Genomic DNA, 22341 nt, shown 5'->3' with positions numbered 1-22341 from the left:
TTTTTCCGCAATGTTTTGGTCAATTCGACGTTTCGTTTCAATGCTAATTAAGTTCAATTATTCAATCGCTTCAGGTTTACTGTCTTAATTTGATTGTTTGACTATTAACTCACATTTATTCTTCTCGTATGTTTTATTCTGTCTAAGTATCTTTTTTCCTATATTTTTGATCATGCGTTTCATTCAGTTTGAGTTAAAGATTATCTCAATTTGATCGTTTTTTTGGTCTCATTCTTATTTCTGTTTGTTCAATTTCTATTTCGTGATTCTATTTTATACATTTTTTTCACTTTAGGGTAAATTTCGTCTCTAGGTTCAATAATTTCAACGTTTTATTTTCCATTTGTTTGTTTAGCTTTTATCTTTTTTTTTATCATTTGTGTCTTGTTCTTTTTACTTATTTCGGTTTTTCACTTCTGATCAATTCTGAGTCCTCAAAAATATTTCTTCACCGACTTATTTATCAATATTTTTCCATGAAAAAATTACAGAATGTTGTTCGAATGTGCTTTTTATCATACAAAACATTTGAATTTATTTTGTTCAACGATAGTTCTGGAAAAATTTCGCAAAAATGATGAATTATTAAGAATAGCCTCAAATGTGAGGAGCAATTCCAGAAATCCATCTTTTTGTCACGGCCATTTCTCGACCGTTGTAGTGGCAGCTTGTTAAATCTATCCAAAATGGTAAGGATCGTTACTGATTGAAAGCTTGGGTTCGAATTCGTAATTACCAACTCTTTGCCAAAGAAGTTGTTTTTTGTTGTTCTGTTTGTGAAGTCACCATTTGGATGTGTGTGTGTAATGTGCACTCAATTTTCTCGGAAATGACTGGACCAATTTTACCAACAAACTTAGATTCAAATGGAAGGTTTTTTGACCCAATCGAAAGTTTTTTATTTTCAATTTTATCCGACTTCCGATATCGGACAAATATGTACTGAGATTCCTCATAAACATAAATTCAAATGAAACGACTTTTAGTCGACAATTAGTTCTAATGGCTTCAATGTCAAGAGTATGTTGTTATATGGGACAATGAAAAAAGAAACAAACTCCTTAAAATTCGATAACAAATTTCTCTTGTTTGTAGAACTGATTAGTTGATGATTAATAAAACTCAATCCAGTTTTACCGGTCCCCGATTTCCGGTTCCGGAAGTACCAGGTATAGTGATCAACCATTCTAAAATCAGTTCGCTTTCACATCTTATCCAAGTCAGTCGATAAAACAAAACCGCTTACGTTCGGGACGGAAGAAACCAAGTACTGTATTGGGTAGTGAACAATAGAACGACCTCGAAATGAGTGAACCAAACGAACAAAAGCTACCGCCGACACGAAAGAAGACAATTGTTTTGAATTCAGATAGTGCAAAATTCGACCTTCGATACGAGAATTTGAAGGTTTTCTTAAGGAGCAAATGCATCTTGACATTAAACGTGTGCATTTACTTCAATGCAATAAGACGAATAATGTTGTTTACATCCAGTTTTATAAAGAGTTGGATGCAATTCAATTCGCAGAAGACAATAACAATTTGCACTATGTGGAGCACGAGAACATTAGGTACAACATACCAGTATATATGGAAGATAGTGCTATAGAAGTGCGTGTGCATGATCTTCCCTCAAGGGTCACCGATTCATATATTCGCAAAATTATGTCCCAATACGGAGAGATTCTCTCTATCGAAAAAGAAAAGTGGAAGAATTTTTTCCCCGGTATTCTAAATGGCGTACGTTTATTACGCATACACTTGAAGAAGGCTATACCTTCTTATGTGATTTTCGGTCAAGATACAAGAATTCCGTGCAAATCACTTGCTACCTATGACAATCAGATGGCCACATGTCAATATTGCCAAAAAGCTGTTCACTACGATGAGCCATGTGATAAACCGGACAAGGAGACAACCACACCAAAGGACAACAGTGCTTCCTTCACACTAACCCCAAGCAACCCCAGTACACCTGTAACAGCCACCAACAACAATGAAAACCCTTCAACGAAACCATCAGTATCCTCTATAGAACAAAGTACACCAGCTGCAGTTAACAACTTACCCTCCAAACAACTAGCAATTGCAACCAACGTACAACAAGGTGCATCTACAGCAACTAGCAACGAAAAGAAGACGGAAATCGACAACAATACCATCGATGCGGCAATGGATGACGAGACGAACCACGAACGAAGTGCCCCTCAATCCTCGCAGGAGGGAAATGGAAGCTCATCTCCCCCTAGCAAAAGGGTGACAACGAGATCCAACTAAAAAAAAAATATTTAAAAAATCGTCTCAATCGGCCACGTAAAGCTTGTACGCAAATAGGCCTGAATAAAAAAATATCTTTTAAATAAAAAATAATAATTATAAATCCAATAGTTGCCGATGAAATCCATCTTCCTACCACGTGTGTCAATTAAGTTTCATTATTCAATTGTTTGTGCTTTATTTTCATCATTTGATTGTTTGATTTTTATCTCATGTTGGTATCATTCATGCTTCACGTATGTCTTGCCTAACTAACATCTCATTTTCTTGTTATTTTGATTATGTTTTTATCCAGTTTTTGTTAAAGATTACTTCAGTTTGATTGTTGTATTTTGTCTCATATTTATTTTTGTTTATCCAATTTCTGTCTCATCTACGTTTTACTTTTCACTTATGTTGAGATTGTGTCCACTTAATTTCTATCACATCTGTCAAGATTTTGAACAATTTCCATTTGATGTTCAGCTCTTGTTGCTTCATTCTGTTTGATGCTCAATATTGTTTGGTTATGTACCTCTTTAATGTGTTCTATTTTTGTTTCAGTTTTTCACTCATTATTCTATTTTTTGTCCTTTTTGTACATTTGGCACTTTTACGTATTGTTTTTGCCATTATGGCGCTTGATTTTGGTGTCAAATTTTGTCTCGTCAATTATTTTAGTTTTTTCATTTAAATTTGACCATGCGTTTCATTGAGTTTAAGTAAAATATTAGCTCATTTTGATCTTTCTTTTTTGTCCAATTTTATTTTTGTTTGTCCAATTTAGGTGTCACTTTCATTTTACTTTTCACTTATATTTAGATTGTTTTAGCTTAATTCTTATCACATCTTTCAAGTTTTGATAGAATTTTCATTCGATTTTCGACGCTTTTCAATTGTTTGGTTATGTACTTCTTCAATGTGTTTTATTATCGTCTCATTTTTTTCCACACGTTTTGCCCTTTTACACATTTTGCCCTTTTACTTATTGTTTTTGTCAAGGTAGCGCTGGATTTTGGTGTCAAATTTCGTCTCGTGATTCAATTATTTCATTTTTTTTCATTTGTTTGTGTAAATTTTACCTTCAACTTTGTTCGTCGTTTATGTCTTGTTCTATTTATTTATTTCAATTTTACGTATTGTTTTTGTTTATTCGACGCTTCGGTGTCAATTAAGTTCGATTGTTCAATTGTTTTAGCTTTATTCTTCTCATTTGATTTGCGAAAAAAGATACGGAACTCGAATCCACACTCAACTTTAATCCGGGGAAAATGTTTGGCCAATAAAAATTGCTCTGGATGTGACAAAACATAATGGAACGATTTCCCCGACTAGGATTGGTTTTGAAGACCATAACCTTATTGTTTGAAGCACTACCGGACGAAATCATTGGACATGGTTAAAAATAAACCATTTCATAATGAGACAATGCTGAGACAATCATGTACTATACAAAGAATACCATCATAAGAATAGAAACAAAAAGCAAGACGAAATTGAGACGAGATTTAAACAGAAAAAAGTATAAATGTGAATTCAAATATAAAACAAAATTAGATAAAAAACGAGAGAAATGTTAGACAAACATGTGATGAATATTGAATGATAAATATATCAAAAATAATGATACATTTGAGACAAAATAACACAGGCGTAAGACAAAGAAGATTCATGTTGAAAAATATGCGGAGGAGGAAACTGAAATCATCCGAGAAATACGATAAAAAAAAAGGCTAGGACCGAAACGTCGGGCGGTTTTAGGACCACCTCGTTTAGGACTCAAGTGAAAAGCACAAACAAATATTCAACAGTGACACCCTCAAGTTTTGCTTTGATGGACGAAGAAGCAATACTGAATTGATCGGCAAACAATTTTAAACTGTTATATCTTTCCAGCGGATCTGAATGTTGCTGAAGAAAAGTGTGCAAGTTAAGAAATTGAAAGAAACTATACAAAAGGATGCTCTGAGTGTGGTGAGCTCCAAAAGGTTTCGAATATCGCAATCGATTTTCCATGTAGCCCAACCATCAAACAATATTTGAATCAATCCCAACAATTTTTTTTTTGACTCAGCGGGAATTGCAGGTCTGAAAACGAGTTTGCAGTTTTTCATCACGACAAAGCTCGTCCATGTGTTTCGACTACGGTCAGGAAGCTTTTGCTTAGTAGATAATGGAAAATTCTGCTTCACTCGCCATGTGAGTTATACTTGGCACCAATTATTATTCTTTGGTCCGAATTTAAAAAAAATCCAGAGTAGAAAAACCTAGAAAATAGAAATTATTAGGAATAGCTTCAAATGTAAGGTACATTTCCACCAAACTAATTATAAATCCAATAGTTGCCTATGAAATCCATCTTCTTACCACGGCAGTTTCTCGCCCGTTGTAGTGGCAGTTTATCAAATCTCACCAATTTTTCCAGGGCCGTTGTTGATGTAAGGTATTTATTTATTTATTTATTTATTTATTTATTTGGAGCAGGAAAAAGCCCACTGGAGCTGAAATAATAATCTCTCACTCCAGCAGGCATAAAACCTCCTCATCGTTTATATCAACAGATTACAACAATCCAACAGATACATGTATGTACTTAATACTATCAATTAAAACTAATCCTAGCTAACTAACTCCGACACTAAACCCATCGGGTAAACGTTGGTGATTTTGCATTAAAACTAAAGAAAAAAAGAAATATGCTTTAAAATGGGAGGTAGAAGGAGGGAGTGGTGAATGAGAGTTGGCGAACGAAACGGGGTTAGGTTCGGCATGTAGATCTAATTAGTAGTCGAAAAGATGGTGGAAGACGGATAAAAAAAGAGGGCTAGCAAACGAGGTTAGAACCGACATATAGATCTAATTAGTGTTCAAAAAGATTAGAGAAGAACGATTAAGAGCGGAGAAGAGGAGATACAACAGGATTAGTTACAACGAGCGAATTTATTAGTTTTCAATGGAGATGGTGGAGAGAACGAAGGGATGATCGAGCGGAAAGTATTAACATTAGTATTATAACTGCAAAAATAAAGAATCATGGAATAATCGTTGTATCGCATTACGAGAGAGATGAAAATCAAATTCCTGTGAGCAACTATTGAATAAACGGCACATACTGGAAAAGGGCTCATTATATCCGTAATCTAGCATGGGGAATTCGTATAAATGGATGAGAACGAAGACTTCGACGATGAATGTCAAAATCGATCAATTGTAGGAGATCAGGACTGTCAACACGTGATTGAATTAGATCAGCAATAAAGACAGCCTTGCATACGTTCCTACGTACAGACAATGGATCTAGCTCAATAAGCCGACAGCGATCTTTGTAACTAGGAAGGTTGAATGGGTCCCTCCATGGTAGATTGCGGAGTGCAAATCTTACGAATTTGCGTTGGACACTTTCGACACGATCAATGTCGATTTGATAATGAGGCGACCAAACGATAGCTGCGTATTCTAATGTTGATCGAACTAGCGCACAATAAAGAGTCTTCAGGCAGTGTATATTGGTAAAGTTCTTAGTGATCCGAAATATGAAGCCTAAGAGTTTAGAAGCCTTCGAAATTACATAATCGACATGATTCTTGAAATCCAATTTGTGATCGAGGATAACACCCAAGTCCTTAACCGAGGATTCACGTTTGAGGACATTTTGCGAGAGATGATAGTCATATGTAATTATTGAGCGTTTACGGGAAAAAGATATAATGGAGCATTTGGAAGCGTTTAGTACCATCCTGTTGTTGTGGCACCATTTGGCGAATGTGTCAAACTGAGCTTGCAGAAAACGTGCATCTCCTAGTTCTTTTATAGGATGATATAGTTTGAAATCATCAGCAAATGATAGTTTGAAACATTTCACGGAGAAGTTGAGATCATTGAGGTAGAGTAAAAATATAAACGGTCCTAAGTGGCTTCCTTGAGGTACTCCTGAACTAACAGTAAAAGGAACTGTTGTGAATTTTCCTATTTTCACCGACATCTCGCGACCAGTAAGATATGAACTCATCCAATCCAGTAAAGCGCCACTATAAAGCCCAGTCTGTCGAGTTTAGCAATTGTTATTTGATGATTTATTTTATCGAATGCCGCTGAAAAATCTGTGTAGATAGCATCAACCTGTAGATGCGATTGTAGAGATCGGATGATAAAAGATGTGTAAGCTACAAGGTTTGTAGATGTTGACCTCTTAGGCATGAAACCGTGTTGAGTTTCAGATATGTAGTCCTTGCATTTGTGAGTTATAAAATCGAGAATAATTATTTCAAATAACTTGGACACAGCACATAGTGAAGCTATTCCACGGTAGTTAGTAATATCAGATTTGTTACCTTTCTTAAAAACCGGAAAAATATATGATTTCTTCCAGGGGTCTGGGAAAGTCCCCGCATTAAGGGAATCGTTGAACAATATAGTCAGTGGTGTTAAGAGTGAATTCAAGCATTTTTTTAGGACTATCGAAGGAATGGCATCGGGTCCTGCGTTAGTAGAGCTTTTTAGTTTTGAGCACGCCGTAATTATCATGGTCGAGGTAATAGGAGGATGAGCTCCAACAGGAGAACGGAGAGGAACGTTCACGATTGCCTCTGATACTTTTTTGCTACTAAGAACTTCATTGGAGAAAACGCTACTGAAGTGCCTTCGAAAAAGATAGCAGGTTTCAAGTATGGTGGATGACTGAACTTCACCAAGCGACATATGAGTAGGCATACCTATTTCCTTACGCTGTTTGTTTACGTGATGCCAAAAACTTTTTGGGTTGTTTCTTAAGTTCTGTTGAACGCGGTTTAAGTGAGTATAATATAAAATTTTGTTTAGTCGTTTATATCGATTGTTAAGAAACATGTATTGAGACCTCAAATGAAGAGTGGGTCGCTTGGTGAGTTTTTTCAAAGCAGATCGTTTGGCGCTTTTGTATCGCCTCAGAGTTTGATTAGACCAGGGAGGATAAACTGGTTGACGATGATTTTTTTTGGGGACAAACTGATCAACAGAGTATAACATAATATTTGTCCATAGTGTAGCAATAGAGTTTCCATCACACTCAGAAAATAGAGCTTCCCAGTTTAATGAGAACAGAAACTGATTCATTGCGTTGAAGTTAGCTTTTTTATAATCGTAGTAAGTAGTTTCAGCAATGATTTCATAAACAACAGGTTTGCATTCAGTTAAACTAAGTTGAAGCGGAGGGTGGTGGCGGCATGATTTAACAAGAGCGGATGGTGCAATATGTACAACACAGTTGGGTACAAAATCTTGACTGACGAAACATAGATCAAGCATGCGATTGTTACTGTTGTAATTATCATTTAGTTGCACTAAACCAGCAGTGCTATACTCGTCTAATAGTCTTGACGTTGTAGGTGTTTTAGAAGAACGCGTAGCATCAGGATGTAAGTATCTGGAGGAGCAGGGAATCCATTTAATACCGGGAATGTTGAAATCACCGAGTACAACGATTTTGTCATTCAAACTCGTTTGATTCATAATCAGCGAGAGGGAAGATAAATGTTGTTCGATCATTGTAATTTCATTCACGCGGTCAGGCGGAAAGTAAAGAACACACATAAAAAGCGTAAATTGCGAGAAAGAGAGAGCAATCCAGAGTTGTTCTACACTGGTCGCGTTTGTGAGAGATATCAGGCGAGATTTAAATGTGGACCTACAAGCAATAAGAACTCCACCGCCGCTCTTTTTCTTGCTATTTTGATCGTTTCGATCTTGTCTGTGCACTGTGTATGAGCTATCAAAAATTTGCTGGGATAAAGTGTTATTGTTTAACCAGGTTTCAGTCAATATATACATATCATAGGCCGAGTCAGAACAAGCGAGCTGATAATCTACGATAGAGCTATTCATTCCACCAACATTTTGATAATAAATGTCTAAACTAAGGTTGTGGTTGTCGTTCCTGGTGTTAGATACGATATTGGTATTGATGGATGTCTTACTGGAGCAGGGGGGGCGAGATGACGGATGAGTTGAGGGGTGGCTGCATGCGGGCGTGGAGAATGAGTGTTGTTGCTGTGTATGACTTGCAACCGTTGGGGCAAGGGTCGGGATGATTTTAGATTGAATCGGGGTAAAATCTGTCGTTGCTTCGGAACTGGATTGCGTTCTAAAAAAGAAGCGATCGTCACTCCGTTAGGCCAGAATTTGGGTGACGTTATTTGTTGCTCAAAGGCTGCAGGAACAATCAGTTTGAAAGATACAAAAGAAAGTGGCCTCTCCTGATATTGTCTTATTAGTTTGAAACATTGAATAAAGTTACGAGGACAGTTTGTACGTGATTCTACATAACTAATGATATTCTCCTCGGTTTCACTAGGTAAAAATCTGGTTAGATAATACCAATTACCATTATTGGCATCGGTTAAGATTTGTCTTATTATTAAAGTATTAAATTAATTAAAGTTTCTTGGGTGGTTGTCAAATTTTATTCGGTTCTAACTTCCGGTATCAGACAGTGATGAATGTAAAAACTCTTCGAAACTATACAGACGACTGTTCCGTTTCGTAGCTATACCGATTTCCAGCTCCAAACTGTTTTAATTTTCAAAAACAGGTCGCTGATATATTATTTCATATGAGACTAAAAGTGTAGAGTGTAGACCAAATAAAGTGCCTGGATTCTAGGCGGAACAGACAAAGTTTTTGGTTTCAATGGGTTGCGAAAATCGTAGAAATTCTGTAATGTCTCACTAGTGATTTTTCACTACCGGTTTAATTTTTCAAATCATAATTGCGTGTAAAATTGAAACAAAAAATGTTTGCGTTGAAATTCGTTATTATTTTTGGGAACAACTTTTTCTCCGAAACGGTAGTTTGATGGCAGATGTGCTCAAACGTTCCTGCCGACGCATTTAAGACTTCGCTGCCCTTCCCCCCTTTCTTCCTGAGGCGTCAGCATATGTATCTCTAAGTATCCTGGTCCATGTGGCAAACCGGCACGGCGTGTTTTATCGGAAGAACAAGTGCGGAATGTGCAATACCATCATCAATTTTTTTTTGCACCACTCTTCTCTACGACGAAACGTGACCACCAACCGACCGACGGGCAACCGGAGAACCATACGGAACAGATCAGTAAAACCGTACATAATTGCACACACGCACACACGCGGTAGCTGGCTAAGTCACATCAAAGTCACACTGTGTAATGTCACATTAAGATGAAAACGGGGGAAAAAAAGAGATGTTGCAACCACCGCGCTCCTTCTGTCAGTTGTGATCTCGGGTAGGCACAATTCCTGCCCCCTGAACAGAAGGTGAGAACCAACGGTTGGAATTTACCGGACAAATGATTATTTAATGACAAGATCGAGATGATAGCGAGAGACAGCGGCTCTGATGGGAAGTCAATCCAAGTAAGCTCCTGCTCTGGTGATGGTGGTTTATGTGATTGCCACTTTGGTCGAAAAAAAAAGCCACGCCATGGCATGCTATTTGTTGTTTGCTTTCTGTCATAAATTAATTTGCTGATTCGGTTTGCGAGTTGCGGCTGGTTCATCAACTCTCCGATCTGGAAACTGGTCCAGTTTTTGGGGAATCGGTTGGATCCCACGTTTTACGCGAAAGTACAGAGTGTCCTCCTACCGCAAAAGGAATTGAATTTTAATTTGTGTCTGTTCTGTTTCTGTTCCCGTCGCGCGGACAATTTTTTTTGTTGCTATAGTGTGTCCTCTGGAACCCCAAGATCAGCCCAAGGGGAAAAACTTGATTGAATGACGTACCGATGTAATCGAGTTTTTTGTGTTTTTATTGCGTTCGATTGCGATCAGTTTCGCCAGTGAAGGAGTCCATTGGTTTGTTTGTAACCGTCTTTTTTGTTGTTGTTGTTGTTGTTTTATTTATTTGCCTTTCGGGAGCTTGCTTGACCAGTGTTGTAGGGTTTTTTTTTCCTGGAAAAAGGCGGTTTTTGAACGATTTTCGAATGTTGAGATATTACTGAAGATATTTTTAGAAGTGACGCTCGTTTGAACAGTTAACTAGTTCGATTTATCATGACTCTAAGTACAATTAGTAATTTCCGATAGAAGGATATTCGGAATAACAATTTCAATTGTAGTTACCTCACTACGGTTATGTCTCTGACATTACCTAGCCGACGTTTTTTGGAACACTGTTTACGTATTTGAAGTGTTTTTGGTCGATCTTAAGAATGTTCTACTAACGGGTGACAACTAAAATTTTGGAATTTCTTTCTCAAGCTGTCAAAAACAGACAAACCTATATAAAGAAGATCTGATTGATTGAAATTAAAGATACATTGTTCATTGTGAAAAAAAAAATTAGTGAACATTGAAAACGGTCCGTAATCGGATGTTCGGCGAAGCTTCCGTTTGATGTCGGAACAGGAGCGTTGTACGGCCTTCATGTCAACTTTGCGAATGCATCTCTTGATTCTACCAATCAACTGTTAGCAATTCGTGGCTCTCCAGTTATTTTTGTACACCAAAGAGCTCAAAACCCCGAAGAAATCTTCGATTGGGCGACACTGAGGCAGATTTATCGTGTTGTGGTTTTTGGGGACAAATGGGATCGAATGGGTATTCAGGAACGATTGTGTTTTTTGGCGTAATGCGATGACGTTTTATCCGGCTAAAACACGTATTGTCCATCAGCATGATGTTTTTGAAGAAACGGGATCAAAATTTTCTTCAAACATTTGGTCTGGTACACATCTTGATTGATTGCAAACCAGAGGGTTTGAACCATGGCTTAGAAATACCTTTCTCGGAAATGGCAATATACAACATCATCTTCTGTTCAAACTTCTGTTTAAATTTATATTTTAAGTTCGGAGGTGCAATAGAACTATCCATTGAATAGTATCGATCGTTTCCGGGAATCTACGTCTTCGAAAGAGGGAAATAACTTTCGTCGTCCAAAACAAAACCTTTTCCGGAATAATTTTTAAGCAACCAGCGGCATCGGGACTTCAGCGTTGAAATCTGTGCCTCAGTATATTCCGAGGCTCGTGTCTTCTTTCGGCACTTTATTCCGACTCTTTTCAACGTTTTGCAGATGTACTGGTGAGAACAGTTGAATTTTTTTGCGGCATCCCGTTTGCTCAGTGAATCCTTGTTGTTGAAGGCACGAGAAAGAGAACGAAATCCTTTTGCGTCCATAATTTTGGCTGGTCTTGACACTATCTTTCTTGCGAGCAGTTATTGGGGATCTTAAGATATGGTAAAGAGTCGAAGCCGCAACATTTTCGCTTTTAAAATGTTGTACCGTATACTTTTTGCCGAGATTTCTATGCAGTTCGTAGAACTGAACAATGCGCTCTTTAAATACTTCTTGTTTCGATGGCATTTTGAGCAAAACTGAGCAAGCATAAACAAAACAGAAAATACTAGCAGGAAGAGAGAGAGAGAGAGAGAGAGAGAGAGCTAACACATACACACTCTTCTTTCTCTCTGAGCTCGTTTGTTGTTAAGCATATAGGCCTCGAAAAAATTCCAAAATTTTAGCTGCCACCCGTTAATATAGAGAGTTTCTTTTGCGAGTACAAGGAATGATTTTGAAAGACAATGAATAATCGTTGTTGTCTGTGTGCACAGTGGGCCGAAACGGAAAATTAGCGAGACAAAAATATTGACAATTAAAGATTATTATTTGGTGGTTGGTGTCTTCACAAAAGTTGTTTGTAATCAATTTTTTTCGAAAGATGATTAATAAAAAATACTGCTCAAAATGCATATTTTGCTAAACAATAAGATTTTAATTATTACCAAAAATATAGTTTCGATTGAACAAAAAATAGATTTTTTGAAGAGACACCCTACACTTACTCAGAAAAATTGATGTAACTCGACCAAATGAAGAGCTAGGAAAGTGGTTTCTTTAGCAAAGTTGCTGAAACAGGAATTTTCTACTACTTTGCAGTAAACTGCAATCATTTCCAATATCAATTATGAAAGTGAAATTCAAAATTGTGACCTGAACCTTCAAACGATTTAATTCATAACTATTTGATTTTTCAAATGACGCAATATTCCACGCGCACAAAATTTCACACGCTCCGACTGTAATTTGCACTCGGCTACCTTTTACTGTGTTATAGATCAATGTATGTATCAATTATTCAACAAGCACATATATGCTTCTGTGGTTCAGTCGATTAATCGATGTGTTTTGTGATCTAATGTTTCCCGGTTCAAGTCCTGCTGTTGCTATCGATTTTTTGTTTTTATTTCATTCGAGCTTAAACCATGTAGTTATCAAATCACACAATTTTACATGTTCTTGACTAAAAATTTGTGTGAAACACGACGCTCTAGTTATGTGCATCTTATAATATGTAAAATCACAAGATTTTTTCGAATTGCGCAGAAGCGCCATTCGAATTCAATCAACTTATTATTATATTAAATAGAGAAAAAATGGCAAATGCCCGGAATTCTTAGACTGTACACACCTAGAAAAATTTTCATATTTATAGATGCTCATAGAGGAGCGGCGCGAAAGTCACTTCAAAGCATGTAAAGATAAGTCATATCGTTAACTTCACAGTTTATTTAGCTGAAGCTTACATCGATAGAGACGCAAAATATTTATTTTTACATGTTAGTAGATGTAATATTGTGTCATCACTGAATAAAATTTGGCATGCTTGAATTTACGTCAAGCGTAAATTTCCTTTTTTGTTTCTAAGAGTGTAGCACGTGTGATGTATTTGCTTTATGCGAAACATGGCTTACTTCAAACATAGCTTTAAATTTTAATGATTTTAACATTATACGTCTCGATAGAGACTCTCCGTATGGTGGAGTGCTTTTGGGAATTAAGAAATGCTATTCCTTTTATAGATTAAACATCCCTTCAACTTCTAGTATAGAAGTTGTTGCTTGCCAAATAAACATTAAAGGCAAAGATATTTGCATAGCTTCGGTTTATATTCCTCCAAAAGCACAAGTTGGACAGCAACAGCTTAATGAAATGGTTGAAGCCCTTCCTGCACCACGATTGATTCTGGGGGATTTAAATTCGCACGGTACTATGTGGGGTTCCGTTTACAATGATAGCAGATCATCTTTAATACAAAACATTTGTGACAATTTTAGCATGACGGTATTAAATATGGGTAGCATGACACGGATCCCAAGACCTCCGGCACGCCCAAGTGCATTAGATCTATCTCTTTGCTCAACATCAATTCGACTAGATTGCACCTGGAAAATACTGCCTGATTTACACGGTAGCGATCATTTACCAATCATCATCTTAATTAGCAGTAGCAATTGCATTGCTACTTCCGCTAGTATTCCATATGATTTGACAAAAAATATCGACTGGATTAAATACCAAAGTAGTATCTCTAGTATTTTGAATTCAATGGAAGAGCTCCCTCCACTTGAAGAATATGACTTCCTCATTTGTTCGATTCTGGAGGCAGCAGAACAATCCCAAACTAAACGCTTTCCTGGGCCAACGACTAACAGAAGGCCTCCCAACCCCTGGTGGGACAAAGAGTGCTCAGAGGCTAAACTCGCAAAACAAAATGCTTGCAAGACGTTTCTAAAACGGGGAGGAGGAACTCCTCAGAATTTTGAAAAACTTATGGTTTTAGAAACCAAGTACAAGAGCATACTTCGAGCCAAAAAATGTAGCTATTGGAGACATTTTGTCGAAGGTTTGTCAAGAGATACCTCAATGAGCACTCTTTGGAACACGGCCAGACGAATGAGGAATCGTAACGTGGGCAATGAGAGTGATGAATACTCGAACCGATGGATATTTGACTTTGCTAGGAAAGTTTGCCCAGATTCTGTTCCTACGCAGAGCATTATACGGGAATCTCCTTCAAATAATGGTTTTATTAATAACCCATTTTCAATGATGGAATTTTCTATAGCACTCTTGTCTTGTAACAATAACGCTCCAAGGTTGGACAGAATTAAATTCAACTTGGTGAAGAATCTGCCCAACCTCGCAAAAAGACGTTTGTTGGAATTGTTCAACAAGTTTTTTGAGCAAAATATTGTTCCACCTGACTGGAGACAAGTGAAAGTTATCGCCATTCAAAAACCGGGGAAACCAGCTTCCAATCACAACTCATATAGACCCATTGCGATGTTGTCCTGCATCAGAAAATTTTTCGAAAAAATTATTCTACGACGTCTCGACACTTGGGTCGAGACGAACGGTTTGTTGTCAGATACTCAGTTTGGCTTCCGTAGAAATAAAGGGACGAATGATTGCCTTGCATTACTTTCGTCTGACATCCAAATTGCCTTCGTTCAAAAGCAACAAATGGCATCTGTATTTTTAGACATTAAAGGAGCATTTGATTCAGTTTCCATTGATGTTCTTTCAGACAAGCTTCACCAAAATGGACTCCCAGCGGTTATAAATAATTATTTGCACAACCTTTTGTCAGAAAAACACATGCATTTTTCACATGGCGATTTGGCAACACTCAGAAATAGTTACATGGGTCTCCCGCAAGGCTCATGCCTCAGTCCGCTCCTCTATAATTTTTACGTAAATGACATTGACAGCTGTCTAGTAACCCCATGTACACTAAGACAATTGGCAGATGATGGCGTGGTTTCAGTTACTGGACCCAAAGCTATTGATCTGCATAAACCATTGCAAGATACCTTAGATAACTTGTCCGATTGGGCTGTTCATCTTGGTATCGAATTCTCTGCGGAGAAAACAGAGTTAGTCGTCTTTTCAAGAAAGCATGATCCCGCGCAGCTTCAGCTCCATATGATGGGAAGAATGATCCAACAGGTTTTAACTTTTAAATACCTTGGGGTGTGGTTTGAATTCAAATGCACGTGGGGAGGACACATTAGGTTTCTGATAACAAAATGCCAACAAAGAGTAAATTTTCTTCGAACAATAACAGGATCTTGGTGGGGTGCTCATCCGGAAGATCTAATAAAATTGTATCAGACAACGATACTTTCAGTGATGGAATATGGATGCGTTTGCTTTCGTTCCGCTGCAAACTCTCATATTATCAAACTGGAGCGAATTCAGTATCGTTGTTTGCGAATTGCTTTAGGGTGCATGCATTCGACACATACAATGAGTCTTGAAGTTCTGGCGGGAGTTCTTCCATTAAAAGATCGATTTTGGGAGCTTTCATCACGCCTGCTAATAAGATGTGAGGTGCTGAATCCCATGGTGATTAATAATTTCGAACGACTAGTCGAGCTTCGATCTCAAACAAAATTCATGACAGTATATTTTAACCATATGTCACAGGAAATCAACCCTTCAAGATATATTCCTATCCGTGTCAGCCTCCTAAATGTCCCTGACTCAACTTTATTTTTCGATACATCCATGCAGCGCGAAGTGCGTGGAATCCCGGATCATCTACGTTCGACGGAAATCCCAAAAATATTTTCAAGTAAGTTCAGGCATATTGACTCTGAGAAAATGTTTTACACGGACGGATCGCGAATTGAAGAAGCGACAGGGTTTGGTATGTTCAACAATAATGTTTCGGCCTCATTTAGGCTTCAAGAACCTGCATCTGTTTATATAGCAGAGCTAGCAGCAGTTCATTATAGTTTGAGTGTAATCGTCACATTAATTCCAAACCATTATTTCCTCTTCACAGATAGTCTGAGTGCAATTGAAGCCATTCGCTCAAACATGACTGGCAAGACTGAACCGTTTTTCCTGGGCAAAATAAAACAGTGCCTGAACGACATATTGAACAATAATTATCTAATCACTATAGTCTGGGTCCCGGCTCATTGCTCCATTCCTGGCAATGAAAGAGCCGATATTTTAGCCAAACGTGGTGCTATTGAGGGTGAAATTTATGAGAGACCAATTGCTTTCAACGAATTCTATAGCTCGTCTCGCCAAAGAACACTTGCCAGCTGGCAAGCTTCTTGGGATAGAGATGATCTGGGTCGGTGGATGCACTCAATTATTCCGAAAATATCGACAAAGGCATGGTTCAGGGGACTGGATGTGAGTAGAGATTTCATTCGTGTGATGTCCAGACTCATGTCCAATCACTACACGTTAGATGCACATCTCCTTCGAATTGGGCTCTCCGAGACTAATCATTGTGCTTGTGGCGAAGGTTATCGAGATATTGATCATGTCGTTTGGACATGCGTGGAGTATCGTGATGTCAGATCTCAACTAATAAATTCTTTGCGTACCCAAGGTAGACTATCCAATATCCCAGTTCGAGACATTCTTGCTTGTCGTGACCTTTCATACATGAAACTTATTTATCATTTCATAAAGAAAACTGGAGTTTCAATTTAATAAAGGCCCCTTTCAAGACTTAGTTCTGATCCCAGCTGCGTCCATGAGTTCAACCAATAGCTAAATTAGAATAAAAATAATGTAATGATACAAACAAACTCGAAACAGTTTATGAAATTATTAACAAAATGTCTGAAAATAACAGCTTATTTTATAATTTATAGAAGTTATTCGTTTGGTTCAAATAATATTTCCGAGTAGATTTCATAATTAATGACGAGTTACCTAAGATGATATTTAAGTAATAAGAGAATATGTTTTAATAAATGCAAAAAGTTGTGACTATGTTAGAATTAAATTAGGATAAGAATATTATGTAAAAGTGATGCTACGGCGAAGAAAAACTTATGTAAACTGCCTTAAGAAATAAACGTATTTATGAAAAAAAAAAAATATATGTTCATTCCCTATACAGTATTAACTTTAAAATAGTTAAAACGCATTTCCTGTCTACCAACTGTATTTTACATCATGGACTGATTGAGCTTTACAAGTTACTCTTGCCTAGCACTATAGAAACTTGTCAAGCTGAAATGTATTTATGTAACGCAATCGATAAAAGGACGTTGTGATTTAATCATTCTCGGTTAGAGTCCAGTCGCCAATTTGTTTTTAAATATAATGGAATTTCAAGCCGCCTAATTCTAATTTGTATTCGAAAAATTTTGCTTCCACCCGCTGCTGCTGAATAATTGCTCGATAGGTTTCGAACATCAGCATCGTATTGTTTAGTATTTTAAATGGTATGCGTGTTCAGAACACGTTGTCGCTCAAGTCTACTATTGACTATTTATGGCGAGTTACAAAATTCGGTTTGTTAGAATTATCTCGTAGAAAATTTTTGAAATTTCTATTAATTCAATACTACATAAACACTTGACTGTGAAAAGATTTGTTTATCTTGGGCACCGTAAAAATTGACCACTGCTATGAAAGGCTTGTCACGATTGGTCCGCTGTAATGTTCTGATAGATCAATCCCAATACTTCAGAAGATGCCTAGAAGATCGTGGCGTGACGTGATGATTCATGGAATAGATAAAAAAAAACAGTACTTTATAGGTTTTTCAGGGGTGAATCACATCCAACCACTCTGAACAGTTCATAACCATTTGTTTGACCGTAGTTTTCGTAACAATGAAAAAAAAAACGATCCACCAAAGCGATTCATTCATCACGACAATGCAAGTTCTCAAACGTAGCGTTAAACGAATGGCGTTTTGAACGTTCAAAACATCAAAATGATGGATCATCCACTATATTGGCCTGATGTAGCCCCCAATAATTACTTTTAATACTACTATTTCGCAGAATAACAAACATATATCTTTTCAATTCTTTTTTGGTGATACTACAATCTGTTAGATCGAAGATGGCGTCGAAAGAAGAGCAAGTGCGAAAAGCAATTATGTATAATATTTGGTCTAGCAGGCAATATGCCGCTGTGGTCGAACAAGCCAAAGCTTCATTTATACCGGAACGGTAAACAAGAAAATATATCTTGAGGAATGTCTAAAGAGACGATTGTTACCATTACTGCGCAGCTTTGACTCTTCCTTGCTATTCTGATGTGATTTGGCATCTAGTCACTGAACCAAAGATGTTTTGGAATGGTATAAAGCCATCATCGTAACTGCCCGAAATTGCGACCTATCGAGCGGTATTGGGTTCTCGTGAAAAGAGAACTCTCTCAATGTAAACAACAATTTACAGCTATAAAAAAATGTCTAAAATCTTGGACGAAAGCAGCTAAATCGGTTGCACAGTAGTCTGCACATACCATTGTGGCTGAAGTAAACTCAAAGATTCGTAATTTTTTAATATTAGACTGCTAATTAGTTTCGAGATGACTAATAATGCACAATTGAAATGAATAAAAATTGCATCTTGGATTGAACTTATAGCAAATATGTTTCATTTTAAATTTAATATGTCCGGATTTCGTCGCGAAAAAGTTTTATTCTTACTTCGACACTCGAGGAAACGGTTCAGGCTTTCAAAAGACGTGTCTTGGAGGTACCTTGTTCGAAGTGGAAAAATGTTTCGGAAATTGGAAAGATCGCATTATTATTCAATTATCTACCTTTGTTGTGGTTTCATGTCACTAGCTTTTGAGAGGGATATTCGGAAAGTAACGGCCGTTCTGTCATAAAAAAAATCATATTTACTAAAACATTTGTTCGCTAATTTTTGAAAACATAACACCATTGTTTGCTGTACGCACAGATAGGCAAACGATTATTGACAAGTTGTATGAGTTGTACACGCTTAAACGTTTTACGAATTGTCGATTTTGGCCTCGTACATTGTTAGCAAACAAAAAGTATAACACTGTTTTCTATAGAATACCTTCGACTACGTCCCTGTCTCGGACCCTGGCGGGCATGGCGATTGCCCATGGTCTTCCACAAGCCGGACAGTTAAGGAAGTGCGCCAGAGCAGGAATCGACCTCGCAGTTATTGATATTGATATTGGCGAAATGTCATTGCCGTCGTTGACAGCTGCAGCTTCTGTTTACATTGGGGAAAAGACGACAGTTTGTCGCATCCTTTGTGCGCCATGTGGTTATGGAAATTGGATCGCTTAGTCGGACCGCTTAGGCGCGTAGGACAAAATGGTCGGTCCATCAGTGTCCGCTCCGGTGACGTTTGACTAGACGTGTCCAGTATTGATGTCTCTATCGAGAATGGAATAGAAATTCCACTGCTCGGGGAGGTCTTTGCACTTTCGGCACAGCTCCGATCCAACGTCAACGAAACTAGCAACCGTCACAAGAACCGCGTGCGTGAAGTACTAACTTTTTTCCCAGGAAATTTTGTCTTGCCAAACGGAACACTGCCCCGAACGCAGTTGGCCTTGGGCCATATGTTTACGTCGTCTTTTCGGTGTTGTAAACAAGTTCCACATAGTTTCATTGTGGTTTTAATGGCTTTTTCATAATCCTTGGCTTGGCGACAACAGACGGGTTATGATTTTTACACTCTCTTTCGGTGTATAAATGGAACAAATTGGAATAAGGGGGGGAAAACGAAGAAGAAACTGTAGCACTCATAGCGCACTCAAGGGCAAAACGGAACGGAACGGAACGAACGGGAGAAAATAGAGTGATGAATAATAGCTTAATTTTTATGAACTTGTTAACTGAAATATGTCACCCGCGAGTCGGTAGGAAGGCAGGCACAGGCAGGCAGAGAGTCTTCACAAGCACACGCTGTTTTATGAGTGTTTTAAGATGTTTTTCTGGCTAAGTCTGGGCATGCTCGATATGGAATATGATACACAAAAGTCAGTCCGGGATCAGAACAAGAGCGACATTAATGAGTGCAGTGATCTTAGCGCGGATAGCTGAAATGTGATTCCGAAGTGTTTGTTGGACATGGGGAAAAGGGGAAAGCACTCCGGTCGACAGTTCCGCTTTCTGGAATTGTGTTTCGTTGGAAGCCGTGTCCAAGTTCAAGTTGATTCCAGTTGCGCCGCCGCCGCGATTAATGATGGGAACGATCGAGTGACATTTGTTGACTGGTTGTTGAAACAACAACACGGAGAACGTTGGCTTTGTTTTCCCCCTCAGTTCCTGTGTAATGTGTAATGTAACATCTGCTCTTGTAATTGATCTATATGATATCATGATCATGGGGGGGCTCTCGTAACTAAACCGGAGTTTGATCCATCCAATGCAATGGCTCTGTACAAAAAATGAAAGCTGTCTATCAACTCTTTCCATTGTTGTCAAAAGGCGAAAATACCAGAAAGACCTCGAAATTGCATGGAACGTACTCAAAATTAGGTAATTTTTTGACTCAATGTACCGCTGAAATTAGACTTGCCAAGTTGTTTGGTTTTATGTTGACATTTGCATCGAATCATAGTAGACCGTTTCCATGCGCCTGCGTAGTTCGACAAAAGTACACAACGAGCACGAATTGACATTGACAAGTTCTTCTCAAGCTGATAAGAAACCACCACACTCGAAACCACGAAATGCAGCAGCCGGCAAAAACTTGACCACGGGAGACAGGTTTTCCCTTTTACGAAACGCGTCGCCAAAGAAGCCATATTTGGATCGAGCCATCGGAGATGCCGCGCAGCTTCCCTGCTGCTGTAACTGCTCGTTTTGTTTTTTGTTTTCGATAGCGTGCGATTGTGTGAGTGAGTGTGAGTGTGCGAACCGGTAAACCGGTGTAGATTGATAACAGCTGCCGCCGGTGCCAATGCAATGGAACCGAACCAAACATTTCCAATAATGACGTTCAAGAGCCTGTTCTTCGCCGCTTGCTGTTGCGTTCGCGCACACACACACACACACACGCGCATACGGCAAAAGCCCGTTTGACAGATCCAGATCAGTACAGTCACCGTTAAGACGTATCGCGATCCACTGACGGGGAGATCTTCCGAAACACAGTCCCCGGAGGCTATCAGCCGCGATCTCCGCTTATGGCAAGGTTTAATGAGAATAATTAAGCTGATTAGGTTTTTATTGATCGGTTTGTCGTGGAGTGTGTGCGTTTGTGTGTGTGTGCGCGATAATGAGACCGCGATCAATCGCGTCCGCTGATGCAAAGATTTTAATTCAGTTTCCTTGTTTTGGCTTCATTTCAGACGTGGTTTTTTACCGACACCAACGATCAGCACTACCAGAAGTTGACAAGTAAGTATCGAAAAGGTTTCCAATTTAGGTAATCTAATCTTGAAGCGCTCCAGGGACTGCCGAAAATCCATGATTTCCGTTGTTAGTTGGAAAAGATTACCTATAAATGATAAATTATTCGTTATTTCAAATAGAAAATCTAGCAGATATACTATTTTAGTTCAACCATCTTTCATTTATGTTTATTTTGAATCTATTCCAATACGATTTTGAGACAATTGCACCATTCGGCAAAATGACTTTCGACGAAAGGGCTTTCGGTGAAACGGCTTTCGTCGAGATGATCATAATCCTTTAAAATTGATGTCTAAACTTTGTATTCGATTGCTGTGCTATTCATACGTAATTTTTTTTGGTGCTGCGCAAAGCACAACCCGATTAGATGCGATTATCAAAATTATTTCAAATTTTGACATTATAAATGACACAAAAACTATCATGTAAATTCACAACACATAGATGTTGAAATACCGAGTTTTTTTTATCGAACATTTGTATCAATTGTATCTGATTGTGTCTAAGATTATTTCCTTGTAAAAAAATGTGAATGTAATTAGTTTGAAATTGTGTATTATTTGAATTTTATTTACCTCTTCTATCAGTAAGCGAAAAATAATTAAAATTTGACTATAATGTTCAGAACTACAATTTAAATAGAATTATCTATGGACTGGAAAACTATAAATTAATATCATTCTTATATGAACTGCAAAAGTTGAACGATCTCACAAAATTGGGACAGAAATTGAGACAGAAATGAGAGAAAATGAGATGAAAATACATTAAAAAGGACAAAAATGAAACCAAGCCAAACATAAATATAGAAAGGTATAAATCATTATGAGACAGAAATGATGAAAAGCATAAAAATATCCCCCAGAAAAGAAAAAAAGACTAAAACTAACTGTCACCATTTTTCAATCGAACTGAACAAATGTTAGATAAAAGAAGGATAACAGAAAACATGAGAAAAACAGACACATTAAGCATGATAATTAGTGACTAGTGACAGAAAAGCAACAAAAAGTGGGCGACTATGATATGAAAATGAGGTCCACAGATTAGACTAATGCGAGAAAAACATGAAACAATAATTCTATCAAACTGGGACTATAAAAGGCAAAAGAAATGAGGCCGAAATTAGACAAAACCAGGTGAAACTGGAACAGAAACAAAACGAAA

The 22341-nt window shown here is 37.8% G+C and overlaps 1 protein-coding gene across 1 annotated transcript in view; it reads left to right on the top strand.

Annotated features, from left to right (window-relative positions):
- LOC131438878 (fringe glycosyltransferase) overlaps positions 1-22341 on the top strand; it is a 391338-nt gene that overhangs the window by 138325 nt on the left and 230672 nt on the right. The window contains exon 3 of the mRNA XM_058609257.1: positions 21111-21159. Coding sequence (XP_058465240.1) covers positions 21111-21159 — 49 coding nt within the window. The remainder of the gene's footprint in view (positions 1-21110; positions 21160-22341) is intronic.

This window comes from Malaya genurostris, chromosome 3, assembly GCF_030247185.1.
Source record: "Malaya genurostris strain Urasoe2022 chromosome 3, Malgen_1.1, whole genome shotgun sequence".
Classification (NCBI taxonomy): domain Eukaryota; kingdom Metazoa; phylum Arthropoda; class Insecta; order Diptera; family Culicidae; genus Malaya; species Malaya genurostris.
This window is presented reverse-complemented; position numbering and strand designations above follow the sequence as displayed.